This window comes from Panthera uncia, chromosome C2, assembly GCF_023721935.1.
Source record: "Panthera uncia isolate 11264 chromosome C2, Puncia_PCG_1.0, whole genome shotgun sequence".
NCBI classification, from domain to species: domain Eukaryota; kingdom Metazoa; phylum Chordata; class Mammalia; order Carnivora; family Felidae; genus Panthera; species Panthera uncia.
In genome coordinates, this window is record NC_064810.1 from 153,621,185 (window position 1) to 153,649,158 (window position 27,974).

At 39.8% G+C, this 27,974-nt stretch overlaps 1 protein-coding gene across 4 annotated transcripts in view; it reads left to right on the plus strand.

Moving 5' to 3' along the window:
* Positions 1-27,974, plus strand: part of FBXL2 (F-box and leucine rich repeat protein 2) — a 132,074-nt gene that overhangs the window by 50,101 nt on the left and 53,999 nt on the right. For all 4 annotated transcript variants that reach the window (XR_007457435.1, XM_049629084.1, XM_049629081.1 and 1 more), the window contains exons 3-5: positions 11,430-11,484; positions 11,851-11,925; positions 17,715-17,809. Coding sequence is in view for 3 of the 4 variants with exons in the window: in XM_049629084.1 (XP_049485041.1) it covers positions 11,430-11,484; positions 11,851-11,925; positions 17,715-17,809 (225 nt within the window). In the remaining variant the exon portion in view is untranslated. The remainder of the gene's footprint in view (positions 1-11,429; positions 11,485-11,850; positions 11,926-17,714; positions 17,810-27,974) is intronic.

Below are 27,974 nucleotides of genomic sequence, written 5' to 3' on the forward strand. Positions count from 1 at the left end.
TACAAATTCTCATTGACTTCTTTTTTTTAAGTTTATTTTATTTTATTTTATTTATTTATTTTTTAGAGAGAGAGCAGAGGAGGGGCAGAGAGGGAGAGAATCTCAAGCATGCTCTGCACTGTCAGCACAGAGCCCAGTGTAGGACTCGAACTCACGAACCATGAGATCATGACCTTAGCTGAAATCAATAGTCAGACACTTAACTGACTGAGCCATCCAGGCGCCCCTCATTGATTTCTTATAAGAAATAATTCAAAACAAAAGACAGAAGAATGGCATCTTTAAAATGCAGAGAGAAAAGGGGAAAACCTCTCAAAATTATCTATCCAACAAAATTATCTTTAAAAAATAAAAGTATTTTCTGGTAAAACAAAACTAAGAATTCATCACCAACCCTCCCATACTGTAAGAAATGCTAACGGAAATTCTTTAGGCTGAAGGGAACTGAAAATCATATACAGAAAAGAATGAGGAACACCATAAATGATAGGTATGTGGATAAATATACCTTTTGCCTCTTAAAAATTATTTATAGTTGTTTTAAGCAAAAGTCATAACACTGTATGGTTTATAATATATGTCAAGTAAAACAGATGACAACATGAACACAGAAGATGAAATGAGAGTATATTGTGATTGTGGCTCTGGAGGTATAATATTAATTTAAGCTGGATTGAAATGGGGATGTATTGTGTTCAGAGCAACCACCAGAAATACAGAGACGTCATTCATTATTTGGTTATTTTAAAGAATTCTTAAAAGGAGAGCAAAGGAACAAAGAGCAGTTGGGGAAAATGGAAAACAAATAGCAAGTGTTTAAATTGGAGTTTTAAAAATGACAAGAGATGAAGTTTGATAGAAAGTAAAAGCTGTTGTGGCTTCGTTAACATTGACAAAGCAGACGTTAAGTCAAGATGTATATTAGAAACAGACATTTCTTGACAAGAAAACATCTATTGGACAGCAATAGGTATCTTAAGTTTTGATGAACCTGATAAAATAAGTTGAAAAAATATAAGGCAAAACTAAAGGGAAAAACAGACAAATCCATAATCATATGTAGAGTTTTAACATACCCTTGATAGACTAATAGTAACTGACAGAATAATCAGACAAAAAAAGTAGAATATAGGAGATGTGAACCATACTTAACCAACCAGACCTATACAGGACACTACATCCAACAACTTTAGAGCACGCATTCTTCTAAAATGCGCATGAAACATTTATCAAAGTAGATTCTATGTTGAGCCATAATGTAAATCTCAACAAATTTCAAAGGATTGAAATTATCTAGAGTATTTTCTCTGACCAGAGTGGAACTAAACTAGAAATCAATAATAAGAAAATATTAAGCTACCTATTTCTAACTCCATGAATCAGAAGTTATCACAGTGGAAATCAGAAAGTATTTCAAACTAAGCAAGAATGAAAGTATGGCATATCAAAATTTGTGGGATGGTTCTTGGAAATGCTTTAAATGCATGCATTAGAAAAGGAAGGAAGAAAGTCAGTAATCAAGAGTTCCATCTCAAATGACTGGAAAAATGCAGAAAATTCGAAGAAATATAATGAAGGAATTGATGAAGATAAGAGGATAGATTAAGGAAACAGAAATCAACAAAGATAATTTTTATTACTAAAATTGATAACTCTCTAGCTTGACTGATAAAGGAAAAAACAAGAGAAATTACTCTAAAACTGGAGACATAACCAATTTTTAAAAGTAGTATGGATAGGGGCACCTGGGTAGCTCAGTTGGTTAAGCATCCAATTTCGGCTCAGGTCATGATCTCACAGTTCATGAGTTTGAGCCCTGTGTTGGGCTCTGCACTGATAGCTCAGAGCCTGGAGCCTGCTTCAGATTCTGTGTCTCCCTCTTTCTCTGCTCCTCCCCGACTTGTGTTTTCTCTCTCTGTCTTTCTCTCTTTCTCTCTCTCAACAATAAATAAATAAACATTTTTTTAAAAAGTAGTATGGGGCGCCTGGGTGGCTCAGTCGGTTGAGCGTCTGACTTCGGCTCAGGTCATGAACTTGCAGATCATGAGTTCAAGCCCTGCGTTGGGCTCCGCGTCGGGCTCTGTGCTCAGAGCCTGGAGCCTGCTTAGGGTTCTGCATCTCCCTCTCTCTCCGTTGCTCCCCACTTGAGCACGTGCTCTCTCTCTCTCTCTCTCTCAAAAATAAAGATTAAAAAAAATAAATAAAAGTAGTATGGACATAATTATGGAACACATTTAACCACTATATGAAACTAGATTAAAGGAGAAAATTCCTTGAAAAACACAACTTTTAAAAACCAATGGAAGAAATTAAAAACCTGAAGTTATTTTACTACACTTGATCTTAGCCAAAAGGCCAAGAAGGAAATGGGGAGTTATCTGTTGAATAGAATTTAGGAATAAAATTTTCCTGAAGAAAATAAACCCTGAAAGCTTTTCTTACCACTCCTGTTCCAATTCCTTTGGAAAATATCCAAATTTTAAGGAAGAAATGATACCAGTCTTAGACTCTTTCAAAGTATAGAGGCAGTTTTATGAGGTCAACATAACCCTAATACCAAACTGAATGAGGATGTTATAAGAAAGGAAAAGTATACACCAATAGTTGTCATGAGCATAGATGTAAAAATCCTAAACAAAACTAGCAAGTCAAGTCCAACAATATATAAAATGCCTAATAATTATAACCAATGGGTTTGTTTTAGAGATACAGGATTTGTTTGTAATTAAGCACAATAATTTGAGTTTCCATTTTTGGAAACTAGAGAGAGGATCAATGAAAGTCTAAAGCAAGCAAAAGAAAGGACCTAATAAAAAGTTGAGCAGAAATCAATGAAATTGAAAACAGTAGAGGAAATCAACAAAATCAAAATTGGTTCTATGAAAAGATCAATAAAACTGATAAACCTCTGGTCAGTTTAAGAATGAAAGAGGACACAAATTACTAATATCAGAAATGGGAGAGGAATCATCCCTGTTGATCTCATGGACACTAAAGGAATAATCGAGGAGTATTATGAACGCCTCTATGTCCACAAACTTGATCACTTAGATGAAATGGACCAATTTTTTGAAAGACAAAAACTACTAAAGATCACACAAGGAGAAATAGATAAACTGAATGGACATATATCTATTAAATACAATGAATCAATTATTGATAACCTTCCAAAACAGAAAGCACCTGACCCAGATGGTTATTTTGGTGAATTCTACAAACAAGAAAGAAATGATGCCCATTCTTTACATCATCCAGAAAATAGAAGCAGTAGACTTCTTTTTTTTTTTTTTTTTAATGTTTTATTTGTTTTTGAGACAGAGAGAGACAGAGCATGAACAGGGGAGGGGCAGAGAGAGAGGGAGACACAGGCTCCAGGCTCTGAGCTGTCAGCACAGAGCCCGACGCGGGGCTCAAACTCCGGACCGCGAGATCATGACCTGAGCCGAAGTCGGACGCTCAACTGACTGAGCCACCCAGGCGCCCCTAGAAGCAGTAGACTTCTTAACTCATTCTGTGAAGACAGCATTACTGTAATACTAAAATCATATAAAGACATTATAGAAAGGAAAAACTGCAGAACAATGTATCTTGTGAACATAGATGCAAAGTTCAACAAACTTAGCAAACCAAATTGAACAATGCATAAAAAGAATTATATGCCACAATCAAGGATGCTTCATTCCAAAATGAAGGTAATCCATCACATCAGTTGTCTAAAGAAGAAAAAATTACAAGGTCATCAGTAAATGCAGAAATAGCATTTGATAAATTCTAATGTCCATTAGATGTCATTAGATGATGATGACCAAGAGTCTCATCAAACCAAGAATAGAGGGGAACTTCCTCAACTTGATCAAGAACACTACAAAAAAAAAAAACAAAAAAAACAAAAAAAACAAAAAACAGGCTATGGCACAAGAACAGACACTCAGATCAGTGGAACAGAATAGAGAACCCAGAAATGGACCCACAAATGTATGGCCAACTAATCTTTGACAAAGCAGGAAAGAATATCCATTGGAATAAAGACAGTCTCTTCAGCAAGTGGTGCTGGGAAACTGGACAGCGACATGCAGAAGAATGAACCTGGACCACTTTCTTACACCATACACAAAAATAAACTCAAAATGGATGAAAGACCTCAATGTAAGACAGGAAGCCATCAAAATCCTCGAGGAGAAAGCAGGCAAAAACCTCTTTGATCTTGGCCGCAGCAACTTCTTACTCAACACGTCTCCAGAGACAAGGGAAACCAAAGCAAAAATGAACTACTGGGACCTCATCAAAACAAAAAGCTTCTGCACAGTGAAGGAAACAATCAATAAAACTAAAAAGCAACTGACGGAATGGGAGAAGATATTTGCAAATGACATATCAGGTAAAGGGTTAGTATCCAAAATCCATAAAGAACTTATCAAACTCAACACCCAAAAAACAAATAATCCAGTGAAGAAATGGGCAAAAGACATGAATAGACACTTCTCCGAAGAAGACATCCAGATGGCCAACTGACACATGAAAAAATGCTCATCACTCATCATCAGGGAAATACAAATCATAACCACCATGAGGGGTGCCTGGGTGGCTCAGTCGGTTGAGCATCCGACTTCGGCTCAGGTCACGACCTCGCAGTCCGTGAGTTCGAGCCCCGTGTCGGGCTGTGTGCTGACATCTCAGAGCCTGGAGCCTGCTTTGGATTCTGTGTCTCCCTCTCGCTCTGCCCCTCCCCCGCTCATGCTCTGTCTCTCTCTGTCAAAAATAAATAAACATTAAAAAAAAAACACCTTACACCTTTCAGAATGGCTAACATTAGCGACTCAGACAACAACAGATGTTGGCAAGGATGTGGAGAAAGAGGATCTCTTTTGCATTGTTGGTGGCAATGCAAGCTGGTGCAGCCACTCTGGAAAACACTATGGAGGTTCCTCAAAAAACTAAAAATAGAACTACCCTATGACCCAGCAATTGCACTACTAGGTATTTATCCAAGGGATACAGATAGGCTGTTTCGAAGGACACATGCACCCCAATATTTATAGCAGCACTATCAACAACAGCCAAAGTATGGAAAGAGCACAAATGTCCATCGATGGATGAATGGATAAAGAAGATGTGGTATATACATATATACAATGGAGTATTACTCGCCAATCAAAAAGAATGAAATCTTGCCATTTGCAACTATATGGATGGAACTGGAGGGTATTATGCTAAGTGAAATTAGTCAGAGAAAGACAAAAATCATATGACTTCACTCATATGAGGACTTCCAGAGACAAAACAGATGAACATAAGGGAAGGAAAACAAAAATAATCCAAAAACAGGGAGGGGGACAAAACAAAAGAGACTCATAAATATGGAGAACAAACTGAGGGTTGCTGGAGGGGTTGTGGGAGTGGGGATGGGCTAAATGATTAAGGAGCATTAAGGAATCTACCCCTGAAATCATTGTTGCACTATATGCTAACTAATTTGGATGTAAATTAAAAAAAAAAAAAATTTTAATTAAAAAAAAAAGAAAGAAATGTTTTAGGGCTCAGTAGATTTATTTCATCTCTGAGTTTTTTAATAAAAAGCAGCTATGTGTTTTCTCTTTTAAAAAAAATAAATTACCTGATTTTTTTTGTATGCATCAAAAAAACAAGCAAAAAAAAAAACCAGGCTACCTGGCTGGCTCAGTCAGTAGAGCACGTGACTCTTGATCTTGGGGTCGTGACAGAGCCAGCTTTGGGTCCTCTGTCCCCTTCTCTCTCTCTGCCCTTCCCCCACTTGTGCTCTGTCTCTCTCAAAAATAAATAAACATTAAAACAAAATAATATCTATGAGAAACCTACAGCTAACACTTAATGGTGAGAAACTCAATGCTTTTTTCCTGAGATCAAGAATAAGAAAAGGATGACCACTCTTACCACTCCTGTTCCTCATAGTACTGGAAGTCCTAGCTAATGCAATTAGATAAAAAGAGGAAAGAAAAGGATACATGGGAAAGGAAGAAATAAAACTGGTCTTGTTTGTGTATGAAATGATTATGTATGGAGAAAATCCCAAAGAAGTGACAAAATATTTCTATAGCTAGTAAGCAATTATAGCAAGTTTGTAGGATACAATGTTAATATGTACAATGTAATTGCTTTCCTATATACCAGTGAACAACTAAAAATTGAAGTGAAAAACAATACCATTTACGTTAGCATAAAAAAATGAAATACTTAGGTATAAATCTGGTATAATTTGTACAAGATCTATATGATGAAAACTCCAAAATTCCAATGAAAAAAATCAAAGAAATCTAAATAAATGGAGAGATGTTACACATTCCTGAATAGGAAAACCCAATGTTGTTAAAATGTTCATTCTTTCCAAGTTGACCTGTAGAATCAACACAGTCCCAGTCAAAATACCACCAAGTTATTTTGTGGATATTGACAAGCTCATTCTAAAGTTTAAGTGGAAAGTCAAAAGATTCAGAAAAGCCAGTACAATACTGAAGATCAGTATTGGAGAACTGACACTACTTGACTTAAAGACTTACCATAAAGCTACAGTAATCAAGACAGTGTGTTGTTGGTGAAAGAGTAGACAAATAGATCAGTGAAACACAATAAGAAGCCCGGAAATAGAGCCACACAGAGTCAACTGGTCTTTGACAAAAGGGCAAAAGCAATTTAATGGAGAGAGTACCTTTTTCCACAAATGGTTTGGGACAATTGGACATCTATATGCAAAGGCAGAATGTAGACACAGACCTTACCCCTTTCACAAAAATCAACTCAAAATGGATCATAGACCTGTATGGAAAATGCAAGACTGTGAAACTTCTGGAAGAAGCATGGGAGAAAATGTAGGTGACCTTGGGTTTGGCAGTGAGTTTTCAGATACAGTACCAAAAGCATGATCCATGAAAGAGAAAATTGACAAGTTGGACTTTGTTAAAACTTTCTTCTCTGAGAAAGACAACATTAAGAGAATAAAAAGACCACCGATTGGGAGAAAATATTTGCCCAAGTCATATATGATAAAGGGCTGATGTCCAAAATACATAAAGAACTCTTAAAACCCAGCAAGAAAACAAACCAATTAAAAAATGGGCAAATATTTAGGCAGATATCTCACCAAAGAAGATCTACAGATGCCGAGGAATGTATGAAAAGTTGCTTAGTAGCATATGTCATTAAGGAGTTGAAAATTAAACAATGAGATATCACTGTACACCTGTTTAAATGGCTAAAGTTTAAAAATCAAATTATACCAAGTGTTGACAAGATTCAGAGCAACAGGAACTCTCATTCTTTGCTGGTGGAGATTCAGAATGGCACAGGCAGTTTGGAAGACAGTTTGGTGGTTTTTGTTTTTGTTTTGTTTTGTTTTTACAATGCTAAACATAAAGTTACATCATCTAGTGGTTCTATTCCTGGGCATTTATCCGAATAGGAAACATCCACACAAAAACCTGCATGCAAATGTTTATAGCAGAATTATTCGTAATTACCCCAAACGGAAAGCACGTAAGATGGCTTTAACTGGATGAATCAGTTCAGTATTATACAGCAGTAAAAAATAGTGAGCTATCTTGCCACTAAAAGAGAAGCACCTTAAATGCATATTGCTACGTGACGGACACGAATCTGAACAGGCACATACTGTGTGATTCCAATTATGACATTCTAAAAAAGGCAAAACTGTGGAGACATTAAAAAAAACGGTGGCTGGGGCGCCTGGGTGGCTCAAGTTGGTTAAGCATCCAACTTCAGCTCAGGTCATGACCTCACAGTTCATGGGTTCGAGCCCTGCACTGCACAGTTCATGGGTTCAGCTGTGCTGACAGCTTGGAGCCTAGAGCCTGCTTCCCCGACTTGTGCTCGGTCTCTCAAAAATAAATGTTAAAAAAAAAAAAAAAAAAGATCAGTGGCTAACAGGGCTTCGTGAGAAGGAGGGACTTGTGAATCAGGTGACTTATAGGCTGCTGAACTCTTACATATAATACTGTAATGGTGGGTATATGTCATCCATTTGTCAAAACCCATAAAACTAATTATACAATGCAAAGAGTGAACCTTAACCTAAACTATGGACTTTAGTTAATAATAATGTACCAGTATTTGTTAACTGTCAGAAATGTGCCACAAGAATGCAAAATGTTAATAATAGGAGAAAGTGTGTGTCAATATGGAGGGTAATATATGGGAACTCTATATGTACTATTTTCTTTTAATAAATTTTTCAAAGGGGAGATAAGTGAATGTTAAAGAGATGTTTAAGTCGTGCATGGACAAAACTGAAACCTTTTACAGGGTATAACAAAGTAACTTTTAAAAGTTGAAAAGGAAGGGGGAAAACCGTATAGTAAATGTCATAATAAAAAGTGACAGCTTTTTCTCTGAAATGGCAATGAGAAAAAGATGTCTTTCATTACCATTATTGACACTAGAGAAGAGCATATATCAATGAATTTGGAAGTGTTCGTGGATACAAGGTAAATGTATGGAGATTATGTATACTTGCAACGATTAGAAAATGACATTGAAGAGGCATTTGGTTGGCTCAGTCGGTAGAGCATGTGACTCTTGATCTCAGGTTCATGAGTTCAAGCCCCACGTTGGGCATAAAGCTTACTTAAAATTTGTGGGTGTCTCAATCGGTTAAGCATTGGACTCTTGGTCTCAGCTTAGGGCTTGATCTCAGGGTCATAGATTTAAGCTCCACGTTGGGCTCCATGCTGGGCATGAAGCCTACTTAAAAAAAAATGACATTAAAAAATTTCATTTTAGGGGCGACTGGGTGGCTCAGTCGGTTGAGCGTCCGACTTCGGCTCAGGTCATGATCTCGCGGTCCGTGAGTTCGAGCCCCGCGTCAGGCTCTGTGCTGACAGCTCAGAGCCTGGAGCCTGTTTCAGATTCTGTGTCTCCCTCTCTCTGACCCTCCCCCGTTCATGCTCTGTCTCTCTCTGTCTCAAAAATAAACGTTAAAAAAAATTTTTTTTTAAAAGAATAGCCAACGTAATCTTGATGAAGAACCAAGTTGAAGGACTTACGTTAACAGACATCAAGACTTAGAAAACTTCATAATTCGAAGAGTCTTACAAAGTCCAGAAGTACATCCACTCCTGGATACCCCTCTATATATTCGCTTATGACCAAGTTGCCGTCGCAATGCTTTCCTAATGAAGGGTGAAATGATAACATTCGAGGTAGGAAGCAATTTCCAGGAAAAAAAACAAAAAAAGAGATTGCGTTGGAAAGTGCAGAGCTCAACTTCCCATGACTCTAACTCCTCTAGCGAGCTCCGTTTCTATTGCCAGTGTCCCCGGCGCTGCCATTCAGGGCATTTATTTTATTCACTGAAACATGATTCAGGAATTTGGCTTAGGCTGCGCCTTGGCAGTTTGGAGTCCCATCTTGCCTATTTAGCTTGTGCAGATTCAACTACATGGTTTCGTGGGGTCACGGGGAAAGGGGAAATAATGTCAATACTACAGGCGGTCTACTTTTTCATTGAGTCACCACGGAATTTGCTGGTAAGCGTGAGAGATGTAAGCTTGCGTTCCGGCTGTTGCTTCTCGTGTGTGTCTGGACGTGTGGGCATTTCGCTTCTGTTGGTGTGATTCTAGCGTTCGAAGATACGTGTTTTCCATACGTAGTTTTCTATGGAAACACAATTGCTTCATTTGCTGTTCAGTTGAAGTGACGGCATCCGGTCCGCCCCTGAAGGAAAAACAGCCCTGGTAAACTGAGGCTGCGTGGAGAGTGGCCACAGGCTTGGGCTCTCAGGCCGGACTACCTGGGTTTACGTCCTAGCTCTGCTCTTACAGTCTGTGCGGCCTGGGCAAGTTACTGACCTGTCTGTTAGAAACAGATTAGGACAGCGTCTCATGACGGCGCTGAGACCGTGAAGTGGCTAACATAAACTGCGGCCGGCACCTGGCAGGCACGCGACCGGACTCAGCTGGTTTTACGATCATCAGTACAGCTCTTCTGGCCAAGAGGGGACGGCACGTGGTCTCCAAGGCGGGAGGTCTTGGAGGCTTTCAAGGGAGGCTGGGCCAGCTCCTCTTTCCCCCGCGGGCGGCTCTCGCTTCACAGCTCAGCCCCAGCGTGGAGCGCTCCGCCCTACCGTGGGCTTTTCTCCGCGGGGCCCTCGTTCTCTCGGGGGACTGGCGATCGGCTGTGGCCCGTCCTAGGAGGCTCGTGTGGCACAGGACGTGGGCCTTGAGGCGGCAGGGCCCGGGGGTGGGGCGCGATGTGTTTCCACGCAGGCCGTGCGAGTGTTGGCGGACACGCCGAAGCGTCTTTGGCGTTGTATGAGTGCGCGTGTTCAGCCACCGGCATTTTCCTGTAGACGGAGCCCCACCGGGGTTTGTAAGGTCAGCGTGGCCCGTGTGCTTCCAGCCTCTGCTTTTCACCCGAAGCCGCTTGCCGTGCCGCGGTGGCTCGCGGGTCCTTCCTGAGCGCGCGGGTTTTCGGCTCGCCACCGACTGTCACCTCTGCAGAGCCTCGAACAGCTCTGCAGGCGCCTGTGGGCCGGCCCCCTCCGGCCCCTTGCCCCGCAAGGACGCAGTCTTCCGTGGGTACCTTCCAGAACTATGAGAACGGAGATCCTATTTCCGTCCCGACCTCGGCCCCGCCCACCTTTCTTCTCGCGAGAAAGCCGCTCCCTGTTTTTTGCAGCCGCTGCTGCACAGCGCTGACCGCCAGCGGCGGCTCCCTCCACCGCCGGCGTGGGGCCCTCGCTCGGACGCCTGCCACGCTGGCTGACGGGGCCGCCTCCTCCGAGGGCACAGGTGGCGTCAGCTAGGGTTTCGTTTCCTCGCCTGCCTTGCTTTTTCCCACCTTCCTCGTCTCCTGTGGTTCTCGGCTTCTGCTCAGGAAAAACCGGTCTCCCGTACAACTTCCCAGTGACCGGGCTCCATCCCCTTCCGCCTTGCGAACAAATGTGCCAAAACCAAACGGAGTTTAGCGCCGAGTGTTGCTCGACCGCGTTATTTGAGGCTCGGGCATCTGAGCCTGTTGGGTCCATCTGCCACCAAAAGAGGGGTTTGGGACATGAGACGTGTGCTAGGGACATGGAAATGAGAAGGATTTAGCTCTCCCTGGGCTTAGTGTCCGGGAGGTTAGAGATTTGGCTTTTTGATAGAACAAGTTACGATCTAGTGTGCCGTGTCCATGTCCTTGGAACAAAGGGCATACGACTTTAATTGGTGCTGTTTTAAGGGGATTTGTGTAGTGTGTTTAAAACAGCTTTGGAACGTGTGGACATTTAACATTTCACAGTAGTGACGTAGAATTGTAGTGAGCTTGTCTATTGTGAATTGAGGAATCTTGAAAAAACTTACGATCTATCCAGGTGGCACATTAGATTTTATCTTTAAAGTTGTAAATATCCTAAAACGTTAATACTGTCTCATTTTTTTGTTTCTCCCCTTTCTTCCTAGAATATTTTCCTTCTTGGATATAGTAACTTTGTGCCGATGTGCACAGATTTCCAAGGTAGAGTATTAACCAGATGTTTATCAATAAATACCAAGTTTTATTGAATGAGAATGAGTTTTAGTTCAAGCAAGGAGTTAACTTTAATATCATCTTTTGTATTTAACATAATTCCATTTTTGATTGTCAACTTAATGTATATCAAGAATGAAAGTTTAGGGGCGCCTGCCTGGCTCGGTAGGTAGATCATGGGACGCCTGATCTTGGCGTTGTAAGTTCGAGCCCCACGTTGGGTGTAGAGAGGACTTAAAAATAAAATCTTTCAAAAAAAGATAATAAAAGTTTGAAAATACAGAGGCTGAGTCAAGACTTCCTCTAACAGTTGCCTTCACCCCTGTCTCTCCTCCCCTTCCTCCCGCCTCCCAGGCCTGGAACATTTTAGCCCTGGATGGAAGCAACTGGCAAAGAATAGACCTTTTTAACTTTCAGACAGATGTGGAGGTAAGTTAGCTTTATTTTAGACATAGGACTTTTTAAAAAGGTGAGTAAACTGGTCACTCTTTCCTGCCTTTTAATTTTGCTGCATTTAGTCAGATTTAATATAAAGACCCAAGAAGGTGTCTGCATACATGAGGACCAAAATTCTACTTGCATTTTGCTTTGGGTTCTGTATCAGTAATAGACTACTTTTCTCCTTGTTCATGTTTATAACCTTAGTGGTATCACTGAGCTTTTTATTTTTTTTTTAATGTTTTTATTTATTTTTGAGACAGAGAGACAGAGCATGAGGGGGGAGGGGCAGAGAGAGAGGGAGACACAGAATCCAAAGCAGGCTCCAGGCTCCGAGCTGTCGGCACAGAGCCCGACTTGGGGGCTCAAACTCACGGACCGTGAGATCGTGACCTGAGCCGAAGTCGGACGCTCAACCGACTGAGCCACCCAGGTTCCCCATCACCGAGCTTTTTAAAGCCCCATTCCTGCATCATTAACACCTGGTTCCGTGCTTTAATCTTAGGAGACTCTTGACACACATTTATTGATCTGAAAGCTCCACCGAGAATTCTCATTCAGCACCAAGAATGGAGAAATAGCAGAAGAATTGGGGCCAGGAGTGAGGCTGGAGACCTGGACGATCGCTCCCGCTCAGCCACTTAAGCCACAGACTATCTCAGCGCTTCAGTTTTATTATCCGTAAAGTAAAGAAGCCAAATGATCCTTAAAGCCTTTTCTAAGTCTAGGATTCTCATGTATTTACCTAGAAATATGGGAACATCTCCATCTAGGAGTGATCAGCCTGAGCAAATGAGAAAAGTTTATTTTCAAACAGCTTTAGTATTGAATACCAATTTATGACTAAAAACTAAGAGAGAAGTAATAAAGAGCATTGCACACAGGAATTGTCTAGAGAGCTGTTTTAGGGTGTTGAGATTCTGAAGTTTATCTACCCCATGTTAGGAAAACCTTGTTCACTTCTGGGGTAGCCAACTCAGTTATAGTCAGTGGAACTGTATTTTGGTTCGGTTCCTCATATAGCATTTTCGTGAAGTGTTTTTGCCAAAGTGTACGTTCTGTGTCTTTTTTAACGGATAAGGAAATAATCACGCTTGACGGTGAGTTGCGCCCAAACAATTTCCTGCCAGTTACTTAACCCGGTGTTACCTCGGGGAGCTAATGGCCAGTGTGGGGCCCCTTCACCTCCTTCTCCAGGGGATTAGCTGGAGAGTCTCCAACCCAGTGTCAGACCAGTGGGGCAGAGGGGCTGAGCACAGCGCTTCCCACTGTGGGTTCCTCTCTTGTTCTGAGCTTGGAAGGCCTCAGGGCTTCACGCCCACCTGGAAAGACAAATTCTCTTTGCTGGCTTGGACTGTGGCCCCTGGGTTAGGGGTTCTTTAACGCTCTTTCCAGACTTAATAGCAGTGATTGCAACAGTGCCCCACCCAAACATGCTGACACGTGATTCCCCTTCAGACCGATAATCTCTAGATCTTTGTTCATTGTGTTTACTTAGTGATGTTGAGAAGCACATTAGATTCCAAAAATTGCAGTCATTTATGCTGGCCAAGGGAGAGTCATTGTTTTTTTTTACAATTTGCAAATTATGCATTCTTACTCTTGGTTCTTATTGTCCCCTCAGTGTTCTTTGATGATTTTTCCAAACTGTACAACCTTTTGAAAGCACACTTAAAACATTTACGTCCAGAGCTTTAAAAATGCTATTTCAAGTGAGTGGCACTGCCTTATGCATTATTTGATTTCAGAATTTTAGCTGATGGCTGACTGCCGTTCTATAAACACATTGCAGAAATATTTAAGAGTACGTACTTCCACTGAAGAGAGACTAGCTTACGGCTCACCAGTTATGTAAAACATTACTTGTGAAAACTTGAAACAGTTGGTACCAGGGTTTCAGTCTAGTCTAACACTATTTAGTCACCCTTGCGGGCTAGCAATTTGAACCCAGATTGGATTCAAGTATTGGGGCCCCCGGTATTGTCTATATATGATCCATTGGATACTCACCCTGGGAAGCATTCCATGGATAAGCCAATCATCTCAAATTTATTTGGGACGAAAATGACGATTTATGGATATGTTGAAAGACAGAGAAGGTACCAAGGTTCCGGATTAATAGGTTAATAGTACTTACTGTGTGCCTGGCACTATTTAAGCAACTTACATATGTTCATTTAATCTCCTCAGAAACACCACATTGAAGAAGCCGAGGCACAAAATGTTTGAGTGACTTACCCAAGGTCTTTCACTTAGTAAGAGGACAGTAGTCACCTTGAACACAATGGATTACGTGATGTCATGTTTTAGAGAAAAGGCAGACTAGAGTGCCCAGAAGGCACGTGTGCTTCGGCGCCTTTCCTTCAGCATCACTCTTTCCTGAATAAGTGTTGTTTCCCTGATGTTTAGGCATTTTCCATGCCTTTAAAAGTTGGATATTTTTGTGCCATTGGATTCTACCAGCCAAAAGTGAGGAATAACCGAGTAGCATGCTCATCTAAAAATTACAACTCCAAAGGTCCCTCCATTTAGGCTTTGTTTCTCTCTAAATCCCTTCATTCCAAAATCCACACCTACAACATACTATCTAAATGGATAACATACAGCCATTGACTTGACTTTTGCATTCAGAAAGAATTTGCTCATTTTTTCCTCTTAGTTGGAAACAGCGGAGTAGAAAATTCTGAATATAATTTTTTTTATTCCAGTACAAAAGCCTTTCCTCCAAAGAAAGGAAGAATAGAAAGCTCATATAAATGTAACTAAATTTAAATGGAGAAAAACATGTTGTGTGCTCCATTTGCCGACATTGGTATGGAGGGGTTTTTGCTGTCTTATTCTGTACTTAAATATTTATTTATCTTGGACTTCCAAGTCATAATCTGTTTTTCCCTCTAAAGACAGAGATTTGTTAACTCTTAAGAAAGCATAAATAAAGCTGCTAGCAATACCGAAGTTTAGATTTCCATCTTTTAAAAAAAAATTTTTTTATTGTTTAAATTCAAGTTAGTTAACATACAGTGTAGTATTGGTTTCAGGAGTAGAATTTAGTGATTCATCACTTACGTACAACACCCAGCGCTCGCTCGTCCCAACAAGTGCTCTCATTAATGCCCATCATCCGTTTAGCCCATCCCCCACCCACCACCCCTCCAGCAACCCTCAGTTTGTCCTCTACTTAGGAGTCTCCCCCTCCCTGTTTTTATCTTATTTTTCCTTCCCTCCCCCTATTTCATCTGTTGCGTTCCTTAGATTCCACATATGAGCAAAATCATATTTCATTTTTCTTTGCCTGACTTATTTTGCTTAGGATAATACACTTTAGTTCCATCTACATTGTTGCAGATGGCAAGATCTCATTCTTTTTCATCACCGAGTGTATTCCATTGTGCATGTATCTATATCTATATATCTATCTATATATACATATACCACATCTTCTTTATCCATTCATCGGTTAGCCAGGTAACAACATATGTGAGCCCTATTCCTGTGATCCTGTGGTTTGATGAGATCTAGTGAATTGTTAGTGCTTACAGTTCAGGGCCCGGATTGCTATTTTATATAGTAAGGATAATAGTGTTTTTTTAGAAACCCCAATGGCCCTTTTTTCGGTATTTTCTACCTCATAGAGGTAGTACTTACGCAGGGTACACGGCCTTTAGAATCACATAAACGTGTTAGAACCCTAACTCTACTACTCACTAAAGTGTAACCTTGGCGATGTAAACATTTACTTTCTTTCTTTGCAAAATGAAGGTAATAGATCCAGTCTGCGTTAGGATTCTCCAGAGAAACAGCCACTTGTGTGTGTGTGTGTGTGTGTGTGTGTGTGTGTGTGTGTGTAGCTACGTAGATTCAGCGTAAGGAGTCGGGTCAGGCGATGATGGAGGCTGAGAAGTCCCGAGATCGGCAGTTGGGAAGCAGGAGGCCCAGGAGAGCTGACGTGTAGCTCCGATCTGGGTCTTAAGACCTGCGAACCAGCAGAGCTGATGTGGGAAATTCCAGTCTGAGAGCTGACAGCTTCCAGACCTAAGAAGAGCTGAGGTTTCCCCCGAGTCCCAAGGCCAGAAAAGACCAGTGTCTCAGCTCAAGCAGTCAGGCAGGAGGAGGAGTTCCCTTCTACTCAGCCTTTTTGATTCCATTCAGGTCTTCAGTTGATTGGATGAGGTCCACCCACACTAGGAGGGGCAATCTGCTTCACTCCCTCCACTGATCCAAATGTTAATCTAATCCAGAAGTGCCCTCACAGAGATACACAGAATACTGTTTGGCCAGCGATCTGGGCATCCCGTGGCCCAGTCAAGTTGGCACACAAGATGGATTAGCACAGGTTCACCCCTTGTCGATGTGGCGCCCATACACGTCTCCTCAACCTGCACTTAATCTCCAAAGGCTGTAATTGCGCCTAATGTGATACAAGTACCCAGCGTACAACGGAAACACACCAACTCCTTCCTCAGAGGAAGAAAGTCCTGAGTGATGTTCACTCTTCCTGGTACCCTGTACCTTAAATACCGTGATGCAGAAGTAACAACAGTTAAATACCATGGTTTGGTGGCAATACATCTTATTTTACATAAGGGAATAGGAGGGGAAAGAAAACAAACATGGGGCGCCTGGGTGGCTCAGTCAGTTAAATGTCTTACTTTCAGCTCGGGTCACCATCTCACTGTTGGGGGACCGAGCCCCACGTCAGGCTCCGAGCCCCAGCACGGAGCCTGCTCAAGATTCTCTCTCCCCCTCTCCTTCTGCCCCTCCCCCACTCGCCCTCTCTCTCTTAAAAAAAAAAGTATTATCTCTACACACACACACACACACGCACACACACTCTCATAACAAAATAGGGAGAAACACTCATGACAATTGCAGTTTTCATTTCTGGAATTGGTCGCATGGTGGTCCTCGGTGTTTACAACTACCTTCTTCTACTGCACGTTCTGTGCTCCCTTTATCTCCAGCAGGCCCCCCAGCTAGTCATGGTTCGTTACTATGGTACTTTCTGAAGTGTATGGGTCATTGGTCGTTCCACCTAGATTGACCTGTAGTCTTTTACTGGCCTGAATCACAGGGCATGGTAATGCTAAGAGAGATTCCTAAGGGATCTTCTGTATTCCAGACACATTCTTCATGGTCTCCATTGTCGAGTAGTAGCCCGTGAGGTTGTCGTGAATATTAGATGAGTCGTAATACGTACAAGGAAGTGTTAAAATCGTGCCTGAAAAAGTGAAAGTGTTAATCGATGTTCGTTTTTTTCCCCTTTAACGTATCTGCCAGCCCGAGTTCCTTTTTCAAAGGAAATGTGTTTACATAGGGATTTCTAAGAAGAATGTGGGGGAGCTTTTATGATACATCTTCAGACTTCTAGTGCCGTAATATTCGGCTACAACAAAGTTTGGTGTTTTTTGGAGCAACGTTGTTGTAGACCCCTGCTCAGCACCCAGTGTTCCCATAGCTGACCTCACAAAGCCTGGTCATCGGTGGAGTAGCCGTGAGCCCTGTAAGGGGAGGCCTAGCTCCGGGGCTAAAACTTCCAAAACATAGTGCACGGATTTTTTTTTTTTTTTTTTTTTTAATATTTAACGCTTAAATTGAAACTATTTCTCCATGCCTGCAGCTCCTTTATACGGTAGGAACAAGGTGGGGTGTTGGAAGAATGTTCCGAAATAGCTTCTTTTATGCCCGGGAAAATTCGATTCCGTTTCTAAATTTCAGGTTATTATGTCATTAGATAAGCAGCATGAAACTTAAGATGTTTTTCCCGACTTTCTTGATTCAAGGGTCGAGTAGTGGAAAATATCTCCAAGCGATGCGGTGGGTTCCTGAGGAAGCTCAGCCTGCGGGGTTGCATCGGTGTTGGGGACTCCTCCTTGAAGTAAGTTGGATCCACAGTGATTCACTCTGTGGTGGCAGCTCGTAGCCGACTTGCCATCAGCAAGAACAAACCAAGCATATTAAGTGCTCTTCTCCTGTGACGTCGTTTCTGTGGTAATTTGTGTAGAGTAAAAGTTTGGAATCCTCCGGCCTGGGTTAGGGATGTGGCCTGAGGACGCATTATTTCACCTCGCTGGGGGTTGCTCTCTCTTCTGCAAAGCGAAGGCAGCTGTGGTTCCTGCGTGACACTGTCACGGGCATCACTCGAAACAGCACGCACGAAGGGCCTGGGGCACGATACGATGGTTCGCCTCTGTTCCCTTCTTCACTTCCCCTTCTTGCTAGCTTCATCTTCATGAAAGTGACCACCTTTTTGTGTATTCTCCTACTTGGCAAAATAATTCTTTCAGAAGCGTCCTGCACATAACCTGGAATTCTGCATGCTCCTAAAAGGGTGTGATTATCACAGTCTTTTTATTATAGTTAACCCAAACACATGCTTGCCCACCTCTTGCTGGGTAGCCATTATTTATTGGAAATGTTAGCAGTCCGCCGTTAAGGGCACGTGCTTTTCTGGAGACAAGACATAATTAAAGCCTTTATGTTTTTATCCTTGTGGCCTCTACTGTTGTTTGAGGTTGGCTACATTAGAATACACACTGCCCCCTAGAACCTTGGGACGGACTTTGTCTCTCGTAGACCTAAGCGTCACCCCCATGTACGTCAGTCGCAACTGCCAGTGAGAACGTGCAGTAAAATTACAGGTGGCGTAATTTGTCATTGAAACATCTGCTGCACCATTGCTAGGAAAATTGACTCATAACATGTTTTTAAATGTTTATGTATTTATTTTGAGAGAGACAGCACAAGTGGGGGAGGGGCAGAGAGAAAGGGAGAGAGAGACTCCCAAGCAGGCTCTACACCATCAGCACAGGGCTCGGCTTGGGGCTTGATCTCAAGAATGATGAAATCATGACCTGAGCCAAAGTCAGGAGTCAGGTGCTTAACTGACTGAGCCACCCAGGTGCCCCCCATTCATACTATATTTTAAGGATCATAATACTCCCTTTATATGTTATGGAACAAAGTGTTTTTTTTTTTTTTTTATCAAGAAACTCAGGTCATGAGGCCAAATTTTCTGCTACTTCAAAAGTTTTGTAAACTGATGGAAGAGATTAGTTCTATTTTAATATGGAGCTTCAATGTACCAAATAGGTCCTAAGATAATTGGTAGTAGAGGACATAAGTTTAATAGTGGTTCCGTTAAAAAAAACAAATGTGAAGATGTAGATTATAGATAAGGAATATCAAAGAAATATATTCTTACCTTGGCAATTAGAATAAAGCCATATACACTAGCAAAACTATCCTGTGAGACTGAGAATGTTATTGGTTTACCATAATTTTTATAGTAAAAATCGATGTTAATATCTCATACATCTTTAATATGTGAGACCAGATTACTGTGAGAAAAACTGACAAGCATAATCCCAGAATTATGACTCGGAAAGAATTTTGTTATGTCTCCGGTTTTTTTTTTTTTTTTCATTAAAAAATTTTTTTTTGACATTTGTTTATTTTTGAAAGACAGAGAGAGAGTATGAGCAGGGGAGGGGCAGAGAAAGAGGGAGACACAGAATCTGAAGCAGGCTTCAGGCTCTGAGCTGTCAGCACAGAGCCCGATGCAGGGCTCGAACCCACGAACCATGAGATCATGACCTGAGTGGAAGTCGGACATTTAACTGACTGAGCCACCCAGGCACCCCTCCAGTTTTTTCTTGTAATGACCTAGAGCTAGCCTTGGCATCTACTCTGTTCCACATATGTAGTGTTGTTGTTTTTGATGGAGGGAGGCTATTCGTTTGCAAATGTTTATTGAGCCCGACTACGCCAGGCACTGATCTAGGGAATGGAGATACAGTAATAATCAAAATAGATTAAAACCCCAGTACTAATAATCTTACATGTATGCTCTCTGTAACTCTTGCTCCATCATTATATATGAAGTCCTGGGGATTTTTAACAGGTTTATTGAGATGTAATTGAGATACAATAAACTGTATGTACTTGAAGGGTACAATTTGATCATTTTAGGCATATGTATATACCCATAAAACCAACACTGTAATCAAAATAATGAACATTGCATGTCCCACGAACGTTTCCTCATGTGCCTTTATAATCCCTCCCTCCCTCCTACCCTGTGTCTGTCCCACTGCTAGGCAGCCACCGATCTGCTTTCTGTTGCTATAGGTTAGTTTGAATTTTCAAAAGTTTAACTAATTATCCAGTATGTACTCCTTTTTGCCTGGCCTCTTCCACTCAACATCATTGTTTTGAGATCCACCCGTGTGGTCGTATGTATCAGTAATTCATTCTTTTTTATTGCTGAATAGTGATCCATTTAATGGATATAATACCATCTATTAATTTCTCATTTGGGTTCTTTCCAGTTTGCAGCCATTACATATAAAGCTGCTATGAACATTTGTGTATAAGACTTCGTATGTCATATATGTTCATTTCTCTTGGGTAAATACCTAGGATTAGCTAGATCATTTGGTGGGTGTGTGTTTAACTTTTTAAACCTTTCAAACTGTTTCCCAAAAGGATTATACCATTTTGTATTCCCACCAGAAGTGTGTGGTACTTCCAGTCCCTCCCCTACCTTGTCAACATTTGGTAGGTCAGTCTTTTTAATTTTAGCCTTTCTGATAGATAGATATGTGTAGTGGTATTTCATGGTGGTTTTAATTTGTATTTCTAATGATTAATGTTGTTGAGCATCTTTTTTTAAAGTTTATTTCTTTATTTTGACAGAGAGAGAGCATGAGCAGGGGAGGGACAAAGGAGGGAGGGAAAGAGAGAGAGAAAGAGGGAGAGAGAAAGCGCATGTGAGAGTGGGAGAAGGGCAGAAGGAGAGAGAGAGTCCCAAGCAGGCTCCACACTGTCAGCGTGGAACCAGACATGGGGCTCAAACTTACGAACTGTGAGATCACGACCTCAGCCAAAATTGAGAGTCAGATACTTAACCGGCTGAGCCACCCAGGCACCCCGAGTATTTTTTTATGTACTTTTGCTATCCACATACTTTCTTTTCTTTTTTTGAGAGGTAGTGAGAGTGCATGAGTGGATGAGAGGGGCAGAGGAAGAGAGATAATCTTAAGCAGGCTCTACACTCAGCATGGAGCCAGACACGGGGCTCGATCCCATGACCCTGGGATTATGACCTGAACCGAAATCAAGAGTCAGATGCTGAATTGACTGATCCACCCAGGAGCCCCTATCCACGTATTTTCTTTGCTGAAATATCTGTTCGAATGTGGGTTTTTTGCCCTTTTTGTTCATTGGATTGTTTTTTGTCTTACCATTGAATTTTGAGAATTTTATCAGATTTGTATTTTGTAAATGTTTTCTTCCAGTCTGTGGTTTATCTTTGTATTCTCTTACCTGTTTTTTGAAGAGAAGTTTTTCATTTTAATGAAATTCAACTTATCAATTTTTGTCAACGATATATGAGATCTTTGCCTAACCCAGAGTCATAAAGATTTTCTCCTGTGTTTCTAGAGGTTGGTAGTTTAGATCTATGATCCATTTTGAGTTGATTTTTGTATATGGTGTGAGGTATAAATTGAAATTCATTTTTTGCATATGATGTTTGGTTATTCTAACACCATATGTTGAAATGACCACCCTTTCTGCACTTCATTGCCTTGGCACCTTTGTTGAAAATCAGTTGTCCAAATAACTGTGGGACTATTTTTTATACTCTCTATATTTTCCATTGATCTATTTGTCTGTCTTTATACCAAACCACACGGTCTGGATTAACTGCAGCTTTATAAGTTTGAAATCAAATAGTGTTTTTCCTCCAACTTTGTTCTTTTCAAAATTGTTTTGCCGTTCTAGATTGCATTTTCATATAAACTATAGAATCAGCTTGTCAATTTCTACAAAAAAATCTTGCTGGGATCATGATTTAGGATGATGCTGAATTCATAGATCAATTTGGGGAGAACTGACATCTTAACAATGTTGAGTCTCCCAACTCATGAACGTGGTATATCTCTCCGTATAGTTAGGTGTGTTAAAATTTCTTTCAGCATGTTTTACAGTTTTCAGTAGAACAATTATACACATATTTTGTCATATTTATCTGTGTTATGAAATGTTATAAGTAGTGTTTTTTATTTCAATTTTTGATTCTTCTTTGTTAGTAAACAGAAATACTATTGATTTTTGTACATTGATTGTTTGTCCTTCAGCCTTAATAGACTCCGTTTTAGTAGCTTTTTGTTTGTTACTTTGGATTTTCTGCATAAACAGGAGTCATGTCACCTATCATCAAAGATAGTTTTTCTTCTTTGTTTCCAATTAGTGCCTTTTCTTATTCTTGCCTTATTGCACTGGCTAGAATCTCTAGTACAGTGTTGAATAGAAATAGTGAAAACAGACATCCTAGACAGTTCATGACCTTAGGGAGAAGGCATCCAAATATGGTGTTAGTTCTAGATTTTTTTGCTGATGATCATCAAATTGGGGAAATTTTCTTCTATTTCTAGTTGGCTGAGGGTTTTTCTTTTCAGTTGAGTGTGGATGTTAGATTTTGTCAAGTCCTTTTTCTGTGTCTTTTAGATTATTGTGTGGTTTTACCTGTTTAGTTACCATGGTGAATTACATTGGCTGATTTTTTTTTTTTTTAGTATTTATTTTTAATTTTATTTTTAATTTTTTAAAATTTACATCCAAATTAGTTAGCATATAGTAAAACAATGATTTCAGGAGTAGATTCCTTAGTGTCCCTTACCCATTTAGCCCATCCCCCCTCCCACAATCCCTCCAGTAACCCTCTGTTTGTTCTCCATATTTATGAGTCTCTTATGTTTTGTCCCCCTCCCTGATTTTATGTTATTTTTGTTTCCCTTCCCTGATGTTCACCTGTTTTGTCTCTTAAAGTTATCATATGAGTGGAGTCATATGATATTTGTCTTTCTCTAATTTCACTTAGCATAATACCCTCCAGTTCCATCCACGTAGTTGCAAATGGCAAGATTTCATTCTTTTTGGTTGCTGAGTAATACTCCATTGTGTGTGTGTGTGTGTGTGTGTGTGTGTGTGTGTGTGTGTGTGTGTATACCACAGTTTCTTTATCCATTTATCTGTTGATGGACATTTGGGCTCTCTTCATACTTTGGCCGTTGTTGATAGTGCTGCTATAAACATGGGTTGATTTTTTAATGTTAAACCAACCTTCCATCCCTTGGATAAACAACAGTGTGAGTCATCATGTATTATATTATTTACATATTGGTGTATTCTATTTGCTAAAATTTTGTTAATTTTGTTTGCATCTATGTTCATGAGGGATATGGTTCTTCGGTTTTCTTTTCTTGGGATATTTTTGTCTGATTTGGGTATCAAGTAATACTGGCCTCATAGAATGAATTGAGAAGTGTTCCCTCCTCTTCAGGATTTTGGAAGAATTTATGTAGAATTTTATTATTTTTTTCCTTAAATGTATGGTAGAATTCACCACTGAGGCCATCTGGGCCTGCATGTTTCTTTTTCAGGTTTTTAACTACAAATTCTGTTTATTTAGTATATGTAGAACTCTTCATGTTTTCTATTCCTTCTTGAGCAACCTTTGGTATAATTTTTATCTTTCAAAGATTTTGTCTATTTCATCCAAGTTGTTAAATTTATGGTCATAAGTTGTTTATAATACCGTCTTATTATCATTTTATTTCTATTTTTTTAAGTAAACCCTGCCCCTAACATAGGGCTCAAACTCACAACACAGAGATCAAAAGTCACATGCTCTACTGATTGAGCCAGCCAGGCACCCCCACCTTCTGATTATCATTTTACTATTTGTAAAATCTGCAGTGATACCTCCTCTCTTTATTCCTGATGTTGGTTAATTTTTTTTTTCTTTTTACTGTATGGAAGTAGTTGCGATGTCGAATCAAAGTCACAGTGACTGTACATTGCCTATTTCAATTTACATATTCTTTGGCTTTTTTGTTGACATTAATAGCGTATTTTAAAGTGAAGATGCGTCGGTTTCTCTGATACATGTTTTCCCTTTTGTGTTTTCCCCCCCTGATCATTCTGGCTACAGGTTTATTAAGTTTAATGATATTCTGAAAAAACCACCTTTGGGTTTAAAAAATTTTTTTTATTGTTTTCCTTTTTGCTGCCTCATTGATATACATTCTGATCTTTTATTCTCTTCTTTTGTTTACTTTGGGTTCATTTGATCTTCTTTTTTCTGTTTTCTTAACATGAAAGCTTAAGTCATTCGCTTGAGACCTATTTCCCTTTACTAGAATGGAAAGTTAGTGCTATAAATTTCTCCCAAAGTACTGATTTAATAGCATTTCACAATTTGAATTCTTTGTTTGCATTTTCATTCCATTAAAACTGTATTCTGTTTCTCTTTTGATTTCTCCTTTGACCATGGGTTATTGAGAAGTGTATTAATTAGTTTCCAGAAATCTGGCGTTTCCAGATTTTTATATTATTGATTACTAATTTAATTCAATTGTGATCTGTGAATATACTTTATATGACTTGAATCCTTTTAATTTTATTAAAACTTGTTTTGTAGCCAGGAATATGGTCTGTCTTGGTAAATGTTCATATGAACTTGAACTGCTGTGGGGTGGAGTGTTCTATAAATATCAATTAGATCAAGATGATGAGAGTGATGGTCAAGTGTTTTATATCTTTACTGATTTGCCGACTTCTTATTTGATCGACAGTTACATTGAAATCTCTGCCTATAATTTTGTATTTGTTTCTCTTTGCAGTTCTGTCACTTTATTTCTTCATGTATTTTGAAGATCTGTTATTAGGTATATACACATTTAGGGTGCTGTGCCTTTATGATGGATTGACCATGTATCACTATCACATGGCCTTCTTTTATTTCTGGTAGTATTCTTTGCTGTGAGGTCTATGCCATCTGATATCACATAGACACTCCAGATTTCTTTGATTAGTGTTGGCATGGCATGTTTTTCTGTTCTTTTACTTTTCACTGATTTGTATCTTTATATTTAAAGTTGGTTTCTTGTAAGCAATGTATGGTTGGATGTTGCTTTTTTGATCCATTATTACAATCTCTGCTTTTTAATTTGGGTATTTAGATTATTTAAATTTAATGTGATAATTGATATGATATGGTTGGTTTTATATCTACTCTCTTGCTATTTGTTTTCTATTTGTCCCATACACTTTTTTCTTTCCCTTTCGTCTTTGTCTGCCTTTTTCTGGATTAAGAATTTGTTATGGTTCCATTTTTTATCCTTTTTTGGATTAGAGCTGTAATGTGTTATTTTATAATTTAATTGTTGTTTTGGAGTTTATAACGTACATCTTGGACTTATAATGTACCCTCAAATTATATTACATGTCAATTCCAGTTTTCCTCACTCAGCCTTTATGCTATTATTGCTACACATTTTCAATCTACATATAATATAAATTCCACACTAGATTGTTAGTAGTTTTTAATAGTCAGTTATTTTTTAAGAGATTTAAATAACTAAAAAATTGACTTCATATACCCAAGTAGTTACTGTTTCCAATTCTTCATTCCTTTGTGCAGATACAAATTGTCATCTAGTGTCACTCTTTTTTCTACCTAAAGACTGTTCTTTAACATTTCTTGTACCGCAGATCTGATTAATTCTTTCAGCTCTTTTTTTTTTTTTTCCTTCTTCTTCTAGTTTTGAAAGAGAGAAAGAGCACGAGTTGAATAGGGGCAGAGAGAAAGGGAGACACAGAATCTGAAGCAGGCTCCACACTGTCAGCAAAGAGCCTGAAGCAGGGCTCGAACTCACAGACTTTGAGATCATGACCTGAGCCTAAGTCATAGGTTTAACTGACTGAGCCACCAGGTGCCCCTCTTTCAGCTCTTCTGTGTCTGAAAAAACTTATTTTGAAAATAAGTTTTCAAAAGTTTCACTTTCGAAAAATATTTTTGCTCAGCATAGAATTTTGTTGACAGGTTTTTTTTTTGTTTTCAGTATTTTAAAGATGCCGTTCCTCTGTTTTCTTGCTCTTTTGTTACCTGTGAGAAATCTTCTGTCACCCTTATTTTTCTTTCTCTGTACATAATGTGTCTTTTTCTCTGGTTGCTTTAAGATTACTCCATCACTGCTTTTGACCAATTTGGTTATGATATGCCCTGATGTATTTTTCTTCATATTTCTTGTACTTCAAATTCTTCGAGTTTCTTGGATCTGTAGGTTTATAGTTTTCATAAATTTTGGAAAAATTTTGGCCAATACTTCTTCAGATATCCACTGCCCCCCCTCCCTAACCTCCTATTCCTTGGAGACTCCCAGTCACATGTATATTAGGTTGCTTGAAGTTGTCCCACAACTCATTCGTGTTCTTTTTATTTTTTCTTGTTTTCTTTCCATGTTTCATTTTGGATAGTTTCTATTGCTATGTCTTCAAGATCACCAATATTTTCTTCCACAACGTCTCATCTGCTGTTAATCCCATCCAGGAAATTTTTTATCTCAGCCATTGTCTGAAAGTTTAATTTGGGTCTTTAAAAATATCTCTGATGTCTCTACATGGCATATTTAATAAACATAACTTGTTTAATCTTCAGGTAGCACCATAGAACTACATTCTACAGAACACAGTTGTAATAACTTTTAATGTCTTTGTCTGCTATCTCGAATATTTGTGTCAGTTCTGGGTCAGCTTTGATTGAAAATTTGTCCTCATTATGGTTGTGTTTTCCTTCTTCTTTGAATGCATGGCAACTTTTTGTTCAATGCCAGACATCGTGAGTTTTATTTTGGTAGCTGAATATTTTGTATTCCTATAACTGTTCTTGAGTTTTGTTCTGGACACAGTTGAGTTATTTGGACATAGTTCTCTTCAACCCCTTTTCTTTTTTAAATTTGTTAAGTTGGACTGAAGCAGTGTTTCGTCGAGGGCTAATTGTATACCTGAAGCAATGAGTTCTCAGTGCTCTACCCAGTGTCCCACAGATTAAGATGATTTGCCTTGTTGGCTTGTGGGAATGGGCACTTTCCTGACTCCGGGTAGGCTCTGGCTGTTGTTCCCTTTAATGGTTTTTAAGGATTCTTTCCTTCTCTGATCATTCTAATCACCTTGGTCAGACTTTGGGCTCCATATCTTCAACTTCGGCATTCCACCAGGCTCTAGCTCACTTCCATAGCACCCTACCAGGGCAGAAGGAGCAGATAAGAGTGACATGTGGTTTGAGGCCAGGTTTGGGAGACATTTGGCTACTGTATGCAAGAATCGGGACTCACCCCTAAAGATACATTGAAGCTGTATCTCAGGAAAATGCAGATGAGCGGAGCCAGTCCAAGCTGATATGTTAAAGAGTAGGTGGAGAGGAAGAGATATTTAATTTTCCACTTCTGACCTTGCTACCAACCCACAAATTATTGAGGAAGTTGCCTTTTGTGACTATTTGCACCAGTAGCTGGATGGTTCTTCATACTGATCAACCACTGACCCTATCAATGGCCAAAGATGGTTTCTCCAGGAAGGCTCTTAAATAACCAAATGACAGCATGGCACAATACAAGAAAGATTCAACCCCCTTGCTTCGAACTGATTTTTCTATAAAGAGAAGTAACAAGGAGCCAGGCCTCCACCCTCAGATATCAACCCACCAAGGTGTGGGTTGAAGGAGAATTATGACCGATGCATAGTCAGTCTTAGGCTTTGCTTCTCAACGTGTAGTTCCAGAGCAGCAGCACTGGCATCACTTGGGAATTTTGTAGAAATGCAGACAGGAAGGAAGGAAAAGGAAGAAAAGGAAGAAAGAAGGGAAGGAAGGAAAAGAAGGAAGTAAAGGAAGGGAGGGAGGAAGGGAGGAAGGGAGGGAGGGAGGAAGGGAGAGAGAAAGAAAAGGAAGGGAAGGAAGGAAGGAAAGGAGAGGAAGGAAGGAAAGGAAAGAAAGAAGGAAAAAAAGAAAAAGAAAAGAAGGAAGGAAAGGACATAAAAAAGAAAAAAGAAAGAAAAGGAAGAAGGGAAGGAAGGAAAAGAAAGAAAAGAAAGGGAGGGAGACGGATGGAGGAAGGGAAGGAAAAGAAGAAAGGAAAGGAAGAGAAAGGGAAGGAAGGAAGGAAGGAAGGAAGGAAGGAAGGAAGGAAGGAAGGAAG